The 14924-nt window shown below is 42.7% G+C and overlaps 1 protein-coding gene across 1 annotated transcript in view; it reads left to right on the top strand.

The window, feature by feature from the left end:
* Cfap54 (cilia and flagella associated protein 54) overlaps positions 1-14924 on the top strand; it is a 339812-nt gene that overhangs the window by 83525 nt on the left and 241363 nt on the right. Inside the window, exons 19-22 of the mRNA XM_060377920.1 lie at positions 3065-3193; positions 3551-3731; positions 6049-6135; positions 6229-6350. Coding sequence (XP_060233903.1) covers positions 3065-3193; positions 3551-3731; positions 6049-6135; positions 6229-6350 — 519 coding nt within the window. The remainder of the gene's footprint in view (positions 1-3064; positions 3194-3550; positions 3732-6048; positions 6136-6228; positions 6351-14924) is intronic.

Below are 14924 nucleotides of genomic sequence, written 5' to 3'. Positions count from 1 at the left end.
CATTGTGAGGACAGGATTTAAGACAACTTCAAACTTGCAGAAAATGTAGCATGTTTTCAACAAATGGCTTATACAAATTGTGACTAATGAGTATATGCCTTTAGAGCTCTGGCAATTAAAAGAACATGCAGTGCAATTATCCCTATTCTGCGAGCAAGTTCTAATCTGGCATTGGCTGTGATAGTGAAGATGTTGAACATGGTAGTCACGGTGAAGATGACAAGAGGATGTGGTTGTCTTTGAAAAATCTTGAAAAGTTTTGGTATCAAAAAGCTGTCCCCAGAGCCAGGTGGATCTCTGTGAGGCTGCAGAGAAACCCTGTCTCGATAAAAGAAACAAAAATGAAAACAAAAACAACCCCCCCCCCAAACAAACAAACAAACAAAACCAAACAGGCATCCCTAGGGCTGGGGCAATAGCTCAGGCATTAATGTATTTGTTGAACTAGTGTGAGGCCCTGAGGTTCAATCTCCAGGACCTGTGTAAGAAGCCAGGAGTGATGGCTCATGCGTGTAATCCTAGGGTGAAGAGGTAGAGGTAGGCAGATAGCAGGAGCTCACTGGCAAGCTAGCTGAACCTAACTGAGAGACCCTGACTCAGGAAGGCAGATGACCCCTGAATAATTACAGCTGATAGTCTCTCTTTTCCACCACAGGCGTGCATATGTGCACTGTATGCAGGTGTGTATGTGGCCACACACACACACACACACACACACACACATACACACACACACGAAAATACATGCACACACATATCCTTAGTAACCTCTGTTTTTGGCTAAACAACAACCTAGACATCTCTTTTTTGGAAGACACCTAGACACGTTGGCCAGAGCTGAACAGATTGCCTCAAGCACATTGTGAAGCTCACCAGAAAGTAAGGAAAATTCCAGAGGCCACAGAAGAAATGGGACGTGAAAACCAGAATAGTGGGCAGGCAGGTGGGTGCTGCAGTGGGTTGCCGGGCATTGCCACAAGCGGGCATAGATTGTTAAAACAGCTGCCCGAGGGAAGAAGATAAAATCTCAGCTCATGAAAGATGGAGCTGGCGTCGAGCTGCCTCCTAATGTAGGGCCTACAAAAGACTGCATTCTACAAATAAAACACTATAAAGTATACTTGGGAAAAATTGGTTTTATGGGGAGATGCCTCAGTTTCAGTCCTGAGAGGAGGAGTGCATGGGAGAAAGTATCACCCCAGTGGTTTTTCATCCTAGTCCTCATCCTCAGGTGGCTTTGTTACTTGAGTGGGTAGAAACCTCCCTGAGCCTATGGCTTTTGTTGGGACAGATGTGCTGACTGGTTATGTGTGATCATATTGTGTACATTCCAGGAAACTCAGGCTGATTCAACATTAGCAAAGGAACATTATATACTATATACATTATATACTATAAGGCAGTATAACATGTTTCCACGTTAAAGAACAAAGAAAAACATATGGGTATGCCAGTTCACAATGAGATGCAAATGAAGCATTTGACAAAATCAACAGCCAAGCTTCCAAACCATAGCTTTTAACAGCTGGAAACAGAAGGCCTGAAAAAGTATTCAGAGTCCTCCAGCTGATGTCATAGCTGTGGCACAAGATTTCAAAACCGTCCGTTTATTCTGATATAACCACAAAAGGGTTCCACCATTTTTCTATCCAATGTATTTTAGAAGCTTTAGACAGATGAAGACTGAATCAGGGTTTAAAAAAAGCACCATAAAGACTACACAGGAAGTGATGCTTTGGTTTCATGTATAGACACAAGTCATTGCAGGGTATTTAGTTACAGCACTGTACATTCCCATCAGCAGACACACGAATGACAGGGACATGCTCTTCAGAATTCCACCCAAAGATGAGTCATCCTCCCACTTCCCTTCTTTAGTCACCTTTGGGTTACAGGGGACTTCTGGTACAGCATCTGAAGCATGTCATTTCTATATGACATGCTTGGTTGGTTCTATATGACATATGGTTGGCTAGTTTTCTAACGAAGGACACTTGATTGACTTTGTAATAAGAAGTTCATAATCTGTGGTGGCCGAAGAAAGATGCGAATTTACCTGTTGGCAGTTCACCCATGTGCTTGAGGCTGTTGGTTGCCTCCCAGGTTTCCTTAGTCACAAGGACTTCCGAGGCAGCTCGTGAGAATGGCAGGGAGCTAACTGCCCTCCAGCAGTGTTCTTAGCCCTTGCCTCCCCATGTTTTCCAACAGCCCTGGACGTGCGTTCAGCCTTTTTCTGCTGGGGTGCTTAGAGCACAGTGAGAGCACCTATGTTGTGATCACTCTGCCTGAGCCACTAAGGTGCCAACACCAGCCTACGCTTATGGCTAAGGGAAGAAAGCGGCCAGAAGAAATTTATGATGGAGAAATTAGAAGTATTTAAACATTTAAAAAGTGATATTACATGTTGGTCAGGGCACATGCATGGTGACAGTGGTAAACAAACAAATACCAGTTCAGGTAACACGAACGAATGGAAAAAAAAAATTCAGATTCAGGACAAGCAGCTCCTTGTTGGGGCAGCAGGCAGAGTGACTTCGTGGATGGCAGCCTAGGGGGCTTTGGTTTTACTCACCCACATGTGCAAAAGATTCTGAGAAGAGCATTTGAAGAGGGCTGATAAGTCTTTGTTCTGTAGTAGGCTTCCTAGGAGAAAAATGATGTCAAAAAGATATGTAGCTTTTGGAAAATCATGCCATGTTGGTTTTTATGGACTCCAAGTCTAATTTTCTAGCTCTGAGGTTCTGAGATTTTAAAAAAGCAGTAAGTTTTCAAATTGAATGTGTAAAGGACTAGCTAAACTTATGTGAACTTTATATTTAACATTTACCTGTATGTTCAGTACAACTAATATCTTAGGACAATGAATATAACTGAAATACATGTTTGTGAAAGTTTGTTTTTAGAAAATGGCAAAGTATGTGACTTTCATCTTCTTCGACTGTTCTTGGTCTTTAGCCAAGATTATTTAGTAAAACTGACGTTGGATAGACCAAGTTTCTGTTGTTTGGTTTTGAGTGATTGTTAAAACGTTTCAGTTTTTCCTTTTTGTTTGTAATTGTTCTAGCGAACACCCATGGAGCAGTTCTTTTATGCATATGAACTCCTCAATAAATCCATCACTGCCATGAACTGGACTCGTATGCTGAACTCTCTGTCGGATGGATTATCTGTAATCGACCACTGTTATGCCAAGGTGAGAGCGTGCCCATCTCATACTGGGTTGATGTTTTCCTTAAGTGGGAAGAAGCTAGCATTGCAGGAAGGAAAAAAAGGGGGGGGGCTTTGTGGAAACTTTCTTCTCAGAGGCCAGAAATAGCTCTTCCCGGAAGAAATCAAGGAAAGTAAGTGTCTTTGGGTTTGTCAGCATAGAGGACACTCTAAGAGAACACACTAAGAGGACATCATGTGAGCTCAGGACTAGAAGTGAGCAGAATTGAATGGCTATGAATAAGACAGATCTTGAAAGATAATAAGCCATAGCTATTTTAAAGGCTGTTTTGATAACCGTTTTTCTTTTAATTTCTTCTTCTTCAACTCTACTGGACTGAAGAACTCTCAGGACCTAGATGGAGACACTTACAAGCCTATCTCAGCAAATAGCTTCATGATGGACCTGCATCTTGAATTAATTCACACCCAGAACCGCATAGCTGTTATACTTCTTGATCAACTGGAAGGTAGTGGCTGCCCAGAAGTAATTGCACAGAATACACTTGAAGCCAAATTCAAGGGTATAGTTGGTTACATTTTGTAAATGTGAACTTGTTGCCCACTTCCCAAATAAGTTTTATTATTTAATTTTTTCTCCTTGGATTAATATCAACAAGATGCTTTTTTTTTTTTTTAGTTTTTAGTTTACTCTTGCATAGCAGGTCAGTAGACTTCTAAGAAGGCTGTGTTTGTTTGTTTATAGTAAGTCATTGGTGTTTTGCTAACTCGATAGAACAAGCATTTATTCAGTGCCAGTGCCAACCGGGATCCTTTATTTTTATCTTTTTAAGTAACCATCCTTTCATATTTTGTTTTAAGCATTTATGTGGCTTTAGAATTTGTTTTCAGCTGGTGGTGGTGGTGCACACCTTTAATCCCAGCACTTGCAAGGCAGAGACAGGTGGATCTCTGAGCTTGAGGTCGGCCAGGACTACAGAGCAAGTTCCAGGACAGCCAAGGCTACACAGAGAAACCCTGTCTTGAAACACTAAAAACCAACCAAATAAACCAACCAAACAAACAAATAAAACTACAAAACCCCCAAAAGATAAACAAACAAACACACATCCATATAATAGTGGCTTATTATATGTGACCCTTTAGAGATCTAGAGGGGAGCGAATAATAATGAAAACATCTGTTTCACCTTAAAGCAAGTGGAGAACCTGCTGGTCTTTCTGTTGCATGAATAAGCAGTATTCCTGAGAATAACTAGTCAGGGCATTATTTGAAGCTGCAAAGATGTGGCTTAGGACTGCACCTTAAAGCTCAGTAGAGTGATTGTGTCTGGTTTCCTTCAAGAATTCTCATTATTTCCTCTATCATCCTTTGTGGAAGAATAGGGCTTTGTTCTCAGGGTTACTGCTTAATGGTTTACTGTCCAACAGTTGCTCATTAGGTCTTTGAAGGCCAAATGAGTTCTCATGAGGAAACAAACTCAGGTATTGATGGGAGGCCCGAGCTTGATTGTCAGTGGAGTTAGTTAAGGTTCTGTACAGTATCTCTGAGTCTCCTCAACTCTTCTGTTGCTGCTTTATCGATCTTCCCTCCTAGCACAGATGATCATTTTCTTCCTTCCATCTTTCTTCACTCAAGCATGCTGTGCCAGATTCATTCTCCGTTAGGGCTTTTTGTTCACTCTTTTATTCAAGAGCTTGACAGTGGCGGCCCAAGGATGAGCATGTCTTTAAATATGGCTCATCTGTCTCTGCACTGAAAGTTTCCTGGTTCTGTCTTTTCATCAGTCCCTACATCTAGCACTCATTAGCACAAATAGTAAAACTCAACAAAAGGGATGTGCTGTCTCAGATTTCTTTAGGAAACCCTATGTCTTAATTTCTGCTCTATTGCTGTGAAGAAACACCATGATCAAGAAAGCATAAAAGAAGGCATTTAGTTGGGAGCTTTCTTACAGGTTCAGAGGGTGATTCCATGACCATGATGGTGGGGAGTGTGGCAGCAGACAGACAGGCATGACCCTGACCAGTGACGGCTACCTCCTGATCTGCAAGTTGGAGGCAGAGAAAGAGCGAGAGACTGAGCCTAGCATGGGATTTTGAAATGGCAAAGTCTACCCCCAGTGATTCAACAACTTCTATAAGACCACACCTACTAGCCCTTTCCATCAACTGGGGAACAAATATTCAAATATATGAGTCTGTGAGGGCCATACCCATTCAAACCACTATACCCTGCATGCTTTGCAGGACAGAAACAAAACAGTGCTAGGTCTCTTGTGGACCAGACCTAAGAATCAAGAACTGGAATCTCTTTCCATCTCTCGGAGCAGCACATTCATTGTATTGGACCACCATGACACTTGATCCCAACTGTACACAAACTGTAATGTTTGTATTTTAGGTGAAAATTGTAAGGTTTCCACTGTCACCACTATGGTGACACACTTTCTCTAGAAAGGACCAGGGACAGTTTGGTATCAGGACTTGCCATTTTATGTAAGAAGAAGGTAAAGTAGATAAGAGTTTACCCACAAGATGATTTTGTTTAAAAGAAAACAAACTCGAATGTTTTTATGATTTGGGAATTCTGTCACTGAAAAAGGACGGAGGTGGTGACAATAAAGCTGCAGCCTGCTAGGTGTGGCGGCACGTGCCTGCAGTCCCAGGACGTGGCACTACAGATCTGAGTCTGGCCTAGGTGACACAGCTGGTTTAGACCAGCCTGAGCCAAACAGAGATATTGTCTCAACCAAAAAGAAATCAAGGTATGGGCTTATAGGGTAGAATGCATGCCTGGCATGCCCAGAATCATGGGTTTGCTCCCCAGCATGGGGAAAAAAGGTTTCCTATTTGGTTCCTAATAGATGTTGTTGTTCAGTTTTTCAGACTCCAACTGTTAGCACAAATACCTCCACCAAAGGTTCGGAAAAATTAAAGGAAACTAGGAGCATCCAGGGTTTCTCAGGTAGGCGATTAGTGCTGCGATCACTTTTATTTCAATATGTTTAAATTATAACTTGCATCCTGACCATTAGTAAATGTTTGTCCGCCCTTACAGAGTTAAGTGTAATGAATAAAATCAAGAAGAACAAGCTGTCCAAAGCCAGCTTCCTGATGCAGAAGGCTCTTTTACTGTCTGAGAAAAAACCAAAATGCACCACTGCATGGAACTTGTTGATGGTAATATATCATTTTTTTTTCTTGATTTGTGTATCTTCCCAAAACACACTGTGTCCTCTGGCATCCGATTATGAGCTTTCTGGATGGGCTTACATGGAGCAGTCTGAGCCGGGGAACCAATCTATACCTGGAATCCTGAACGGTTTTGAAATGAGTGGTTTTGTCTGTAGAGGCAGCTGACACGGGAGTCCAACTAAAATAAAGAGGAGTCCAAATAAGGGAAATTAAAATTGGAGTGACGTCAGCTAGCCTATTTCATTGTTCGTGTAAGAATTAGAAGGCAGAAATCCCACTGGCTAAAGGTACTTTCTCTTCCAGACAGATGCTGCCAACACAGGGAGCAACCTTCCTGTTGATGCCTTTAAAAAAATAATTGTTGGGGAAGGAGCACAAGGCCTCTTGTGTACTGCGCACTCCCTCCATCACTGAGCTCCCTCCCTAGCTCTTGTTGCTACCTTTAATTTTTCACTGATTCATGATAGGAGGTTTTTAGTAGACCTTTCTGATGGCATCTGTGCTGAATGTTAGGAGGTCTTCATTTTGGCCTTCTATGTGTGACCCATAAAAGTTCGATTGTGTTATCTGTATTTGTCAGCTTCCCAACACTGCAAGAAAACATGTAAAGATTCACATCCTAAAAGGAGCCAGGGCTTATTTGGCTCATAGTTCAGGGATTCCAGGTTGCTTACTCCCTTTGCTTTTGGGTCTGTAGTGATACAGTAGAACATGGTGAAAATGTTTGCTATCAGAGAGCCCATTCAACTCATGGAGCTAGGAAGGGTGGGATCCCAATGTCCCCTTTAAAAGCATGCCCCCTAACCTAGCATCCCACTAGGTCCCACAGATTAAAGGTCCCACTGCCTTTCAGTGCCCGGGCTGTTGACCAAACAAATCTTTAAGACATGTGACTTTGGGAGATATTCTATATCCTGATAGTGCTCTGGCTGAGTGGGTGTTATTACATTAAAACAGAAAATAATGCTCCTAGCAACCTGGCCAATAAGACAAGGAAAAAAGTAGGTCAGACCCACGTAGGTTAAGAGAGGTTGAAGACGGAGCACTTATATGCAGTATGCACATGTGCTAAGGATTGACAGGCAGAACCAAGAAATGGTTACAAAGTGAATAGACTACCACAAAAGAGAGAAGGGGAGGAGGAGGAAAGCATAGACCAGGGGTAGGCTGCAAGGCAGGCCCTTCAACCTTTGATGCAGAAGGGGAGGAGCGGTGGCTAGCTGTGCATGTAAGAAGCTTGCTGGTGTGGAGGTAGGGGTAGGCTGATGCTGTCTTGCCTCAATAATTTGTTAAAGGAGGAAGCAAGGATTTCTGGTATCCATGGGGGGGGTTAGTTGGAATGGGAAGGGAACGTGAAGAGGAAGTGAGAACCGGAAAGAATGATGATAGGCACTGAGTCTAAGGGAAAGGACCGGCCAGCACACTGAAATTCTCCTTGAGGTTGGAGACCATAGATTTTTAGAAGCTCTTGCTTCGTAGTGGTCTGATATATCCTGATGTGATATGTTTAGCAGCAGTTACAGCAGAATATTTGTCACAGTGAAGATTTGTGCAGGATTATTCAGTTTTTTTAAATGATCATATTAGATCACAGACTTGCTAGCTGCCCCACTATTTCAGACCTCAGGTGAGGCTCCTTGTAGGCAACAGGCCCTTGACATTAAAGTTAAACACATAGATTGAAGTGTGGGGGCTTCTTGGTTTTCAGGTGGACTAAGGCCTTGTTAGGTGGTGTGGAATTATGCTGCCCTGTAGAAATATATGGAAACAGACTCTCTTCCTTGCTCAGGGGACTTCTTTGAAGGCTGCTTTTTTTTTCTTCAAGCTCTCTTGTCATGCTGTACATAACAGCTATATTTCAACTCTTCCACTTCAAGATATCGTGCTTGATGGTATTCCTCTCCAGGTTTTTGAAGGGAAGGTCCTCTTGCCCTGTAAGGACCCACCATGGTGTCTCTGCAATGATTTACTGTCCCTTAATACTTTCCTACCTTGAAGCCTGTTCATGGCTTACCCGTTATTTCCCCCATGGTCTCGAGGCTTTCTCCCCTAACACAGCTTATTAGGAAGAGCAATTATGACATCAGCTCTTTTCCTGAACCTGCAGCACCCTGTCTCTCTGTTATTACAGTTAAGAACTGAATGTACACTGCATGAAAACAAAACAAAACAGAAAACAAGTCCAGAGTGATAGGTAAGGAGATAAGACACTGAAGTGAAGACTTTGTTAAAGAAAAGTCATGAAACTGGCCCACCTCGCCAGAGCCAGTCAGAGACCAGAAACTGAGAGTCTGAGAAAGCTAGAAGGATGCTTTTGAGGTTAGCAAGTAGGATTTTGGAAACTTGGACATAGGCTAAAGTTGAACACTCAGTGAACACTGAGTAGCCAAAGATGAGGGGGGAGAGAGAGAGAGAGAGAGAGAGAGAGAGAGAGAGAGAGAGAGAGAGGAAAGAACACAGAGGGCAAGGTGTACAGAGTCTCAAAGGATCCAGAAGTTGTTGAGCACTTGGTATCCTGCATGTCATTGGCTTGAAGGGCTTTGATGTGGGAGGGGCAGGGGGGCTGGAAGAAGGACGGTAAAGCGTGAGAGCAGATGGAAAACAGAGGACTCGAAAGAGCTCTTGCACAGCAGGCTAAGGGCTTTGAATGGATAGACAGTATCACAATCCACCCAAAGGATGAGGGAAAAGCTTTTGAATTTCCAGCCTTTGAGTTAGGGGTGGGGACTGGTGGCAGGATTGGGTGGTCTGAACTCATAAGGTCAAGTAGTTTCTGATCTTTGTTGGAATATTTCTGGATGTGTTCAGATCTATTTTTTCAGCAGATGCTTCATGGCTGCCTGCTTAGAGGACATTGGCACTCCAGTCCCATTTCTGTGGAGAATAAAACATAATTTCTTAAAAAGAAAACATTGCTCTCATGACCAATCCCACATGCTTCTGATGAGTAGGAAACCTTTGGGGTTTTCTTTCTATTTCCATAACATGCCATTTCTTTCTTCTAGCTCTCCTTCCCACCTATGCTGGGGAGGGAGATGGTAGAGCGAGAGTCTAAGATTCTAGGTCTTTCTATTTCCTAAGACTGTTTGAACTCCAGAAAAACTATAAGGAGAATGTCCTCAAAAGATAGCTCCATAAGATGTGTTTAGAAGCTCTGTTGTTTACTCCACAAGGGTTTTTTGCCAGCTGGGACTGTGTTGAATATTTGTTTGAGATCCAGCATCTTCGGTAGCCACCTAAGCTCCTCAGTGGCAGCTTTCATCTAAGTGTTATGGTGTCATGATCACTCCTTGGGGCACTCTCCTAAACAGCGATGTTACAACTCAAATAATTGTCAAACTTTCTTTCCTTAAAGAAGAAAAATAAACTTCTTTCCCTTGGCAATCATTCTCTGCCGAGGAATATCACAAAATGTTTTACATTATCATGGTCTGGTAATAAAATTGTCCCCAAATCAGTAATTGATGTATCACCTGATACCATAAAAAGGTATGAAAAAGTTTGAGTCTCTTAGGAACTCTTAAATAATTCATACTCTGTTTTGGTTTTTCAAAAGTTTTCTGCCCTTGTGGATCCATATAATCTTATCAAGTGTTTGTGACTCCGAACCAATTAAAGGTGGACTGATTTGTTGCCACAGACAAGGGACATACTTTTGATAATGTTAGCATCCCAAATGGGTTGAATGGCTTTCCCCCCCTTGTTTAGAGGAATGCATTTATCCCATTCTCCTGCCTTGGCTGTCTGACTCTTTTCTGTTTTGGTTTTGCACATCAAGCCCTCCCTTTATTGTAAGGGATAGCACGTAGTCCCCCTACTGGGTGCTTTTCTCCTTTTGAGTTGAGCAGACACCCTGTGGCTTATGTAAGACATTTAGTTCACCAAGGGGTCTAACAGATGACCTTTCAGTATCTTAGCAGATGACATTTCTCACTGGAAAGAGACAGAGACGCTCCTGAGAGTTTTCAGGGCAGTGTTCTATGATGCTGTTTCCTGCATCCAAATATCACAGAAGGGGGAAATACTTCCCTACCATTAAATATAATCAGGTAGAATATAGATACTAAAGATGCGAAAGGGACCTGTTGATTGCTCCGCCCTTGGAAGCTGAACCTTCTATAGCGATATGAAAAGATGGCGACTTTAGTGTACGTACCCCAGAAGCAATCCTTTGCAGAGGAAAAAGGTACTCTCTGTGACCCCTGTACGGAAATGGAGCTTGGCAAACCATCCATTGCCAAGCCTGTGTGCTGATGAGAAGGCAGTGGCCCTGTCTCAGGAATCCTCTGTCCTTCTTGCCTACATGCCATTTTTCCAGGAGCTTCCTTTGCAAAGCAACCCAGCAGCTGCATCTGGTTTTCTCCCCACACTACCTGCTGGAGTCAAAGTGTCCCTGCTGCAGAGATAAAGTGCCAAATCACGGTGTTAGTGTCCCAAACTCTAAGCAAAGGGGCATTGTGGCTTAGCAGATTCATTCTGACTATTGGTGCAGAATGTCTTTGTGTGGTCCCATTTTAGAGCCAGGGCTAAGGGGGAAACCAGAGCCACTGGAAGTCCAAGTCCTGGCTTTAATGTTTCCAGAATTATGCCTATAATTCTATCCTGTGAACCAAACTGGCAGTAACTGAGTTTAGCTTAGTTTTTCTTATTTATGGAATTTCAGTCAACTCGATCCTATTTGTATCTCTTGAGGTAAGTGTGAAATGGCCCACACCACCAGATCCTCTCGGTTCTTTATGCTTGTTCTATACCGGTCTTCCTTGTGGAAGGGCAGAGGCCTTTCCAGCTCTGACCCCTCTCTCTAATGAAGTCATGATTTGTACCCTGGTTTTCATAGTTACATGGGCATAGTTACACGGTAGAGATTTTTCTTTTCATCTGCCTTAAAGGCGCAGTGTAGTGGACTATATCTGGTTTGTCTTCCCAAGTCTTTTTTTTTTTCCAGCTTAGCTTTGCATTTGGATACAGTGGCATGGTAGTTAGGAGTATAGGGGCTTGGGTAGAGTTCTATTTCAGCCACTGATTAGCTCTATGTCCTGTGTTATTGATGTCCTCTTAAGACTTAAGGTAGTCATTGATTAAAGGGAGCTTTTTAGGAAGACTTGATGAAATGGTGCATATAAAATTCTTAGCTTAAAAACATTGAGCTGGAGAGATGGCTCACCGGTTAAGAGCATTGGCTGTTCTTCTAGAGGACCTGAGTTCAATTCCCAGCACCCACATGGCATCACACAACTGCCTGAAACCCCAGATCCACAGGATCCATCTTACACAGACACACATGCAGGTAAAACACCAATGGAATACAATAAAAATAAGTAAATCATTAAAAAAATTCTTAGCTTTTAGTACAGAGTGAACAGTCCACAAACGTTAGATATTAAAATTATAATTGTTATCATTATTAGCCTACCCTTCACTATCAGCACCCTATAGAGGTTGGTTTGAACTATTTTCCGAGCTTTAGATGTATTTATCTTCCTAAGACAACACATCATGTCCCATGCCTTTTGTGAAACCATGCGTTTTTATTCTCACAATATTTCTGGCCGTGGTTCTTGGGGAGATGACTTAATCTACTTTTCATCTTCTTCTGACGTGTCCATCATGACGCTGGGGCCCAGAGTGGACCTCAGGGAGGGCTGGCTCTGAGACAAGTAGCGAATGTGACACTCCATCAGTGTAGCCTCGTGATAGTTATTTAGATACATCTTAATCGTGCCCTCAAGATTGCATTACATATTTCCATTAATGTTCTGATGCGCTGTGAGTGTCAGGCACGTGTCACATGTATTTAGTATCAGCCTGTCTTCATAAGCATTGGCAAACTTCTGAAAAGAGGAAGGCCCCATTTTCCTTAATGGAAACTGTAGGCAGAAGCATTTGCATTCACACAAAAATACTCAGGTGCTTAGTTTATGCAGCACACTGTTGAATAAATGGCCATGGAGAGCGTGGTCGCTTCTTTTGAGCACTGCTGAGGAAGGCTCTTTGCATTGAGGTTCATTTCTTCCTTTACGTTTGGTAAGCCCTTCTAATTTCCAAGGGCTTTCAGGAGAGGGTGTGTGGCTAGCTATTTTCATCACATGTCTGGGAATGCAAGTTTTTGAACTAAGAGTAGAAATGGTTATTTAGATTTTGCAGTTGTGTGTCCTCTAAATGTCTAAGTATCCTTGTAGATAGCACTCTTGTCCTTACTGATACCCTTTTAAAATTGTGTGCAGTTGGTTTTGAGAATTTACATTCTGGATTCCCCCCCCCCCCCCAGATATTTTCTCCTGTGTGATTGAAGATCTTAAGCTCTCACCGGACACTTTCTTATGAATGAACTCTCCTAGAAGTGGCAAGATTTGTCTTCCCAAGTTAGGACTTTAGTCTTAACAGGCATGAGAGTTTCCCTGGAGTTTTGTTGTGGATTTTTTTTTTAATCCAAATCTAGGATTTTATTTTGTACTTTTCTTTCACACTTTTTAAAAAAAAAAGATTTATTTATTTATTATTTATACGTTATTCTGCCTGCATGTACACCTACATGCCAGAAGAGGGCACAGGATCTCATTATAGATGGTTATGAGCCACCATGTGGTTGCTGGGAATTGAACTCAGGACTTTTGGTAGTACAGCCAGTGCTCTTACCCTCTGAGCCATCTCTCCAGCCCTGTACTTTTTGATACAAACTTTGTTATGTCTGCTAACATAGTTTCAATTGGGCCATGGAATCTGAGTCAGGGATCTCCTCTTAGAGTTGGTCAGAACCCAGTCAGAACATTTTAAACATGTGGTTTACATGTATTATAATAAACTTCTCCACCATCATGATTAAGTATGACTTTCATTTAGGGCACAGTGAATGGATCCAAAGAGAGAAATGAAGCACTGTCCCTGCCACCAAGCCATTTATAACAAGGCACGGCCACGTGGCTACACAGATAACACACAATGGAATACCCAGTGGGAAAAAAAGTTAGTAAGAATGAATCGCAAGGGGTGCTGAGAACACAGGGCTGTCGCAGAGATGTCAGTGGAGGTGATGTTCCAGTAAAGCAGGTGTGCTGCTGCCTGGGAGGAAGGGATTGCATAGAAGTCAATGGTTTTAGCAGTTTGGGTTAAATAGAGAGGCCGGTATAGTATAAGAAAGCAAATGAGTAGACAGGGAGATGGAGCCAGAAGACACGTCCATGGCCATTACAAAAAAAAAAAAAAAAAAAAAAAAAAAAAAAAAAAAAAAAATGCTGTGGAGAAGTTTGTCCATTAGTAGGTATTAGAATATGTTTTGAAAGTCAACACTAGAAGTTGAGGAGCTCACAGATGGAGCAAAAGATGATTTACTTGTAACAGAGAGCAGACTGCTGGCCAGATGCAGAAGGTTGGTTGATTTTGAAAGGAGCCAATGTAAAATTATCCTTCCTAATGAGCTGTAATTGGTGGTGGAGCCTCATGATCACAGCGATGTGATCAGTCATCAAGGTTGGCGAGACCCAGGCAAGCATTAGGAGAGTGAGGACCTCATAGTGGAGGAAGCACAAAGAGCCCTTCAGTGAGAGAGACAGTCTTCCCTTAAAAAGCTCAGAGAGGAGCCTCCTTAGGAGAGACGGCCTGAAGGAGAGTAGGAGAGACAGCACCGTGTACAGCATGATGGCGGTCCCCAGAGGAAAGGCTTCAGACCCTTTCAGACTTTAATAGGTTTTTGTTGGGGCAGGTGGAAAGTTTCACACTAGGAAAATTCAGCCTGGTCTCATCAGGGCTGAGGGGTCTGATACTGGGTAGGAAAAGAAGTACACCATGACGTCTTCTCATCATGTCTCTGTGTCCCAGAGGGCACGGCGTGACTTCCTGTGAAAGGATGAAAGGCAGCCAGAGAGTCTGTGATCTGCCATTTCCTACCTGAAGCAGTGGTTGACAGTTCTTGACATACTTCACAATTATCCCTAGCATTTGTCAATGATTGTAAACATTCAAGCCCCACTTTTGGATTTTCATTTTGTGTTAGTGATGGACCACCCTGGCTCCTCTGTAAGTCACCCCTCTCTGAATGAAGGGACACTTGGCCTTGCTTATGGCTTAGACTTGTGATGTGCATGTGCAGATCCACTGCCAAGCACTGGATATGGAGAATTTTAAAGCCGGTGCCACTGCAGACACATTTTAGTTACCGCTAGTGATCTTAGAGCTGGACGCCAATCACTCAAGTAAAACCTAAAACTGACAGGTTAATTTTGATTTTGATGCAGGCCAACTCTTATTTTCTCAGGGAAAACCACCTCTGGAACTTTAGTCTGACAATGGGGGGCCTGTTAGTTCACTCAGCCTTGAGCATCACTTAAAGGCACACTCAAATTACATGTCCAGTCTTTTCTTTAGTGAGCTTGAAATCCGGGTCTCCACACGGAAACTTCAAACTCCACATGTCTGCTGTAGGACAAGCAGCACAGGCTTTTTGCAGCAGCATTGGAGTGCGTGAGATCTGGAAGACAGTCTAATTTTGCCTTCATAGTTTTAGGAGCGTCTCTTGTCTCTTTCACATTTCTTTATGGGGGTGGAGCTTCTAGGGTACAATGG

This window comes from Meriones unguiculatus, chromosome 2 (genome assembly GCF_030254825.1).
Source record: "Meriones unguiculatus strain TT.TT164.6M chromosome 2, Bangor_MerUng_6.1, whole genome shotgun sequence".
Classification (NCBI taxonomy): domain Eukaryota; kingdom Metazoa; phylum Chordata; class Mammalia; order Rodentia; family Muridae; genus Meriones; species Meriones unguiculatus.
The sequence above is the reverse complement of the archived record's forward strand: the minus strand, read 5'-3'. Positions and strand labels throughout refer to the sequence as shown.